The 7046-nt window shown below is 43.5% G+C and overlaps 1 protein-coding gene and 1 pseudogene across 1 annotated transcript in view; both read right to left on the reverse strand.

Moving 5' to 3' along the window:
* Window positions 1-1162: 1162 nt before the first annotated feature.
* On the reverse strand, window positions 1163-1639 carry LOC116910864 (annotated as a pseudogene).
* Window positions 1640-4994: 3355 nt separating this feature from the next.
* The window catches only part of LOC116911550 (thrombospondin type-1 domain-containing protein 7B), an 852321-nt gene continuing 850269 nt past the window's right edge, over window positions 4995-7046 (reverse strand). The window contains exon 27 of the mRNA XM_032915540.1: window positions 4995-5152. Within this exon, the coding sequence (XP_032771431.1) occupies window positions 4995-5152 (158 nt within the window). The remainder of the gene's footprint in view (window positions 5153-7046) is intronic.

The raw sequence follows: 7046 nt of genomic DNA on the forward strand, positions 1-7046 counted from the left end.
GAGGAGGCTGTTTAGGAGCAAGATCCATTTACTACAGAAATCATCACGAAGACGGTGAATCACAGTGACAGTTTTATTTAGTTCCCGTTCTAATTGGGACCGACCTGGAGGAAGAAGGTGCAGGCAAAATCATGATATCAAAGCTCACTGGAGAATTAGAGATTAATTTTAAGGGAACCAGTACTTCTGCAACTTCGCCGTTTGTCTGGTGCAGAGGTGAAGGACAGAGCTTTAGATCTGAGACAGAACAAAGATACAAAAAGTATCAGGATCAAGAGGGTTTTTTTTCTTCCTTTTGTAAAAACCATTTTGTTAGCAATATTCCCTCTAGAGAACAGTGCCCAGGCATAATTATATATGTACAGAAAGCACATTAGTTATCAGTTATCGTGTTTGCTCATTACTATTAAAATAGCTCTTTACATTTCTACAATTTCAGTAGGAAGAACGCAAGCAGATACATGTGAGTCCATGAATGTATGTGTATCTGTCTGTGCGTGTGTGTGCATGCATGTACTTGTGTCCACATGTATGTGTGTGAGCATGGGATATGCATACATGGGTGCATATACATGCATGTGTATGAGAATTGCACATGTATGCATGTGTGTGCACATGTTGGTGTGCCCCTGCATGTGTACACATGTGTAGGTGTGCGTATGAGTGAGCATGTATGTATGTATATGCATGTATGTGCACATGTGTAAGTGTGCATGTGTGTTTATGTGTAGTTTTGTGTGTGTGTGTGTATGAAAGGAAAGAAAACTGAATCTTTACAGTTGTATTCTAAAAATATCATCAAATGAAATTATTGACTAAATAAAAAACACAAGAAGGCAGACAAAGGTAAGATGTCACATAAAAGCAAAGGGGAGATGTAGGTTGATGTCATTATGCAGGTGAAGGCAGACAAGATAAAACGAGGCCTGCCATTGGACAAGAAGGAAGGGAGGCGGGAACAGAGGTTTTAGAAGGAAGGGAGAAGACTAGAGAGGGGCCCGGAGCGAGGAAGAGGAGCTGGAAGAACATGGCGGCAGATGTTAAGATTCTTCTCTTGTATAGTTACAGGTTGTTATGACTATTTTTTTTTTTGACTGGATTAACACACTTTAACGAGAACGGTTTCCTCAGGAAGAGCATCTGTGAGCTGAAGCTGCTTGGCTCAGGACTTTGCTTCCTGTTCCACAGGCTTCAGATGCCACTGCACCACCCCAGTGCTCCTGAGGCACATGCTGGACATGGTCTCTTCTGTGGGAAGTCCGTGTGGCAGCTTCAGGGGCTGGATGCATATCAAGTGTTTAACCACTTTAAGCTTTGCATTCACCGACGGGATGTCCTTGTGAATTTGAGGGCTGTGTGCCTTCTAGAGTCCTAGCATCTTGATCGTACAATTCTCCCAGTATTGACGCCTCTTTGTGCTTTTTATTTTTGTAACAATGTGCAGTTTATGGGGGGTCTGGGGGTCCCCACCATATTTTTCATGATCTTCAGGTCTAGGCCAAAATACTTTATCTGGAATTCTTGATCTGGTAAATTTGTGACAAACCCACTCTGTACCAATGAGAGATTCTGCACCTTTCTTCACAGTCTGAAGTCTGTCTGGAGGCCTCTGAAATATTGAGTGCAGAACCCCAGCCATAGGTGTGGAACTCCTCTCTTCAGAGGTGGCAACTGCTGTGTCCTCTCGGAATGCCTGTTGTGACTATTTTTAAGGGATGACTATGTACAGGATTTCGTGTTGTCTAGATGGGCAAATTATATCTCATCAATTGGATCAGAGGACATTGTAGGGTGTGTTCTTTCATGTGGTGACTTAATTGAGTTCAGGAGAGCGTATGAAGGCCAGATGCACTGGAACACCACGGAATTGGGATGTGTATGCCTGGTGCGGTGGCAACTCGCCAAGAGAGCTGTGAGTGAGGGCAGGGTGGCCTGGCAGCCTGCCATGATGGAGCAGCTCGAGGACTGCCTGGGTCAGAGAGTACTTGGGGGCAGTGTGGAGCCTCTGAGATGAATAAGAGGTAGTTCTCTCACTGGAGCCAGAATTAGCGAGAGAGTGACTGCCAGGGCTGCTTCAGGAGTCATCCTTAAGAATGGCTACTTCGGGGGTTGAGGATTTAGCTCAGTGGTAGAGCATTTGCCTAGCAAGCCCAAGGCCCTGGGTTCGGTCCCCAGCTCTGAAAAAAAAAAAAAAGAATGGCTACTTCACATCTGACTGGCCATATGTCGCCACCCATCCATCGCTACCTGAGAAAGGAAGAGGTGAGGCAGTTTTCTTTGTTTGCCCCTCTGTTTTTCCCACAGTTCTTTGCTGCTTCCCACAAATTAGAATTTCAGCAAAGGACAGAAAGAATCCTAGGCCAATCCTCCCCTTCCTCTTTTGTTGCTACACAAATTAAATTTACTAAAGTTATGATGATACCTGACCATTCTGGCTTCACTGCTGCTTTGCTGATGATATTTCAGATCAGAGCAGTCTCAAGCAATAGCTTCCTGACAGAAAATGAAAACATGCCACACATGGCCGGGTGCCTCTGTGAGAACTTGGGAGTTAGAGGAGAGGCTGCTCTTCCTCGGGCTGAGCAAACAAACAAACGTGTGAAACAACCAAACAAATAAACAAAACCCAGCGTGCATAAATACCTTTAGAGAAAGCTGACACTTTTTTATTGTTTGAATCCTTAACCCTGATCACATTGTAAGATTGGGAGGAAACGCATTCCAGACCCCATGATTTCTTTCTGTAAGGGAGAGACCCACTCTGTCCAAGGCCACAGCTATTCTGAGGGTTGCATAAAGAGCTCATCTGTTCTTGTGATAGAAAGAAAAATGTGCCAGCCACTTGGGAGACACTGGGAAACAAGTGTTCCTTGATCTAGCATGGTGTTTCCTCTCGGCTGAGTACAGAGATAGTGGGCAGAAAGTCACAAGTTTTAGCTCTTCTCAGTTAGAAATATTCACCAAGGTGTTCGATGATGCACTTTTTGTTAATGTGATTTAAGGAGCTGCCTTCCGTACCCCTTACAGCACCGGAAGGATAAAGAATAATGTAGGTACCTGGGGGGGGCTACTAAAAACAGAAGATCAGGCTGAAGTAGCCAAAGAATTTGAGAGGCCATTGGAATCTCTGGCCACCCTGGCTGGTAAAGGCAATCTTCTGAGGCTGGATTGTCACCATAGGGAACTATATTATAAAACTCATAAAAATCTACCTATAAACCATCAGTAATGGTGATAAGATGTATAACTTACCTGAAGGAACTCAGGTGGACAATTATAAAGGTGTCCGCTGGGGTCAGGATGGCAGGATACAAGCAGGGTTTCAGTTCAGAGGTAGAAAATATAGTGGGGAAGCAAACAGAAGGGACAGCAGTGAAGAACATACGTACTGAGGAGACAAATCCACTCACGAGGTTCAACAGCGGCTCGATCAGAGGGAAGGCTCAGAGAGCTAGAAGTCGCTGTAAATTATGCAGCCTGCATAATAAAAAGGTCAACGGGAGACTGAAAGAAACGTGAGGGAAGTCATGTCCAGGAATAATGCACACTTTATAGAAATCTTGCAGGGTGAAGACAAAGTAAAGGGATCATAAAGATTATTTAATGATGACCAAACCCTTTGCATCCTGGGAAATGAAATGGTTGCTCAGCTCCCCAAAGCCCAGACCATTCCAAAGGATTAGCCGCATTCTTCGAGTTCTTTGGGTGACTTCCAAGGCTGGTGTGGCAGCACTGGGCTACTCAGATCCTTGCTTCAGAGGTCACATCTTCCTTCCCTTCTATTCCTTAGGACCTTTGTGAATTGCTTTCAGAAAGACAGTGAAGCATGATCTTACCTTCATCACATCTGCTAAGTATGCTTTATCTTGTAAGGTATTCTATTCACAGAGTCCAAGGACTAGGAATGGATGCCTGGGGAGGCCACCGTTCTCTCTCCCAAAGCCCTGATCTCCTGCCAGCTTTGCAGAATAGTTTGCTAGAATCATGCATTGGCCGCATACGTTTTTCAAAATATTTTTCCTGATTATTTATGAATTTCAAATCATGAACCCCGAGCACATTCGCTTCCCAGTCCTCCCAGGTCTGCCCACTACTCTCCTGATCTCCCACCCCTAGAAAAGAATAAAAAAAAAGTCTAATTTGTGTTGCCCATATACTTACTCACTGAAGCAGAGTGAAACTTCGGCTGGCCAGCCGCTGAGGAAAACCGAGTCCCCATCCCCTGGCTCCCAACACCCCTGTTAGAAGCCATCAATTGAGGAGCGTTACGCTTTAGCATCCATATCACAATTTTTAAGAGTTTTCTTTGGTGGCTGTCTCAGCTGTTACTTTGGGAGAGTGAGGTGGGGTGGGGGTAGTTGTCACAGAAGCCTCTGATCTCCCTCTTTCTCCACTTTGAGTCTGCAGTCATCAATACCACGGCAAAAGTAGCTTCCTTGCCCTTTATAGCCAGTGGGAACAGGAACCGTAGATTTACACGTGGTTTCCGGTGTAATCATGTGCCACAGACCTCAGTAGGGTCTCTGGTGGCAGCACAGACCAGGGGCATCAACAAGACCCTCTGCTACAGTAGGACCATGAACCTAAGCATGGCCCTTGGAGGCAGCATGGACCACGGCTATCCACAGGAACCTCCAGTTTCAACAGGGCCTGGGGCAGTGAATGACAGATACCAAAGTGGCCTCCAGGGACAGCACAGACCATAGAGGTGTTTTGAAGAGGTCCAATCCAGAAAATGGTATGTTCTTCATCTCAGACATCCTAACCTTCTTCAGAAACAGGGTAGTATGTTTGGGCCGAGTCAGAGGGCGATGGATTCACTTATATCTATCACCACAGTGGCATCTCTAGTTCAGCCTTTCTTCACCCACCACTCCATTCCTCTCACTTTCCCACCTCTCCACAGAATACTCGTTTGTCATAGTGGCATTGGAAACCACAGTGTGTCACTATGTAAATATACTTTTTGCCCAGACAGCTTTGCATGTGAATGTTCATGGTAATGTGTCACTGGTCTGGTTCAAGGTATCTGTTCTCTGAGGCACCATGAACACTGGACCATCACTGAGACTTGTTTTGGATATCCCACTGCTACCAGAGTCCTGCAGCTTTGGTTCTGTGGCACTGACTCCTTCATATACTCCAGCAGCTCCTAGATGGAGTAGATGTTGAAGTGGACAAACTCAAGCCCTGGATCAGAGCCCATATGATACCTGCTTTGGTCAGCTGGCAGCAGGGAACAGTGGGGCCAGCCTAGATTCTGTGCACATGCTATTTAAGAAAAGTTTTCTAAGTATTCTCACCACCAAGAATATACAAAGAAAAAGACTTAAAATTCTTGTGGCTGTGAGTCTGTGTAAAGATTTGTCATATATAATCCTCAAAATACAGACAACAAAAGCAAAAAGTGATAAATCGGGCTACATTAAACTAAATGGCTTTTATACAAGCAGAGAATTCAACAGAAGAGATAAACTGAAGAATGAGAGAAAAGTATTTTGCAGAGTATTCATGAAAAGGGGATTAATATTCCAAATATATAAGAATCTCAGTCTAGTATCAGAAAAATCCTATTGAGAAATGGGCAAATTACCTGAATAAACATTTTTTTTTTTTAGTTAAAGATATACAAGTGCCTAGACAATAACTACATAGAAAACCTCAATGCCACTAATTATGAGAATCGAACTTGAAGTCATGAGACAGGACCTTACTCCAGTTGGAATGCTCTTTAGTGCAACGGCAAAGACAAATGTTAGCGAGAATGTGAGGAAGAGAAACTTTCATGTACTTAACTATTTATGGGGGTATGGATTAGCATAGCCTCTATGAGAACAAATGGAAGTTCTTAGAACTCTAGAATTAGAAAGAGACAGGTCTGAGACTGTAAGCCAAAAGAAAAGAGGAATGTGCATCCTCGAGCTCACTGTGATACTCTTCACAATCCACAAAGACACAATTCCATACCATGCCCGTGGGTGGATGGATGTAGAAGCACACTGCATAAGCCAGTGGACTATTACTCACCCATGAAGCAGCTGTATCCACATGGATGAGCTGGGAGGGCATTAAGTTAAGTAGACCATGTCAAGGTTAAAAGGACAAGTACTGTTTGTTCTTGCTTAAATGTAGAAGTTTACAGACTATGTAGAAGTAGAGATTAATGATTACTAGAAGATTTTGGAGATATTCCCATCCCTAGGTACCTTGTAGCCCTAATGTCAATCACCAAGATATGAGAATAACCATTTGCCAGTAGTTAAATGGGTAAAGAAACTATGGTGTGGACATACATAGAAATCTTTTAAAGCCCTTCAAAGGAAAGACATTCTGAAATGATACAACTGGAGGACACTTTTCTAAATGATGTAAGTCCACCACAGCAAGGCAAACTACATGGTTCTGGTACTATGACATATTTAAATTAGCCAGACTCAAAACGATGAGACAGGAATGAGAGGTGCTGGGGGGCAACAGGAAGAGAAACAGGAGTTAGCAAACAATGAGGATAAAGTTTCAATTATGCAATGTGAATAAGATTTGAATGTCTAATACGTAATAATATGCCTATTTTATAGATCTATGTTATAGACCTATTTTTAAGAGGGTACTTGTTATGCTAACTGCTTTATCAAAATAAAGTTAAAATTTTAGCATTTGCTGCAAAACGCAATTAAGCATTTGCTAAAATCTTCATTTGTCTTTGCATTTGATAGACTTGAAATGAGGGAAGTTGAGAAATTGACGCATACAAATGGAAATGGGAAACTATCTTTTTTTTTATTAACTTGAATATTATATATATTTCGAGTGTTATTCCCTTTCCCGGTTTCCGGGCAAACATCCCCTTCCCTCCCCCCCTTCCTTATGGGTGTTCCCCTCCCCACCCTCACCCCATTGCCGCCCTCCCCCCGACAGTCTAGTTCACTGTGGGTTCAGTCTTAGCAGGACCCATGGCTTCCCCTTCCACTGGTGCTCTTACTAGGATATTCATTGCTACCTATGAGGTCAGAGTCCAGGGTCAGTCCATGTATAGCCTTTAGGTA

This window comes from Rattus rattus, chromosome 10, assembly GCF_011064425.1.
Source record: "Rattus rattus isolate New Zealand chromosome 10, Rrattus_CSIRO_v1, whole genome shotgun sequence".
Classification (NCBI taxonomy): Eukaryota; Metazoa; Chordata; class Mammalia; order Rodentia; family Muridae; genus Rattus; species Rattus rattus.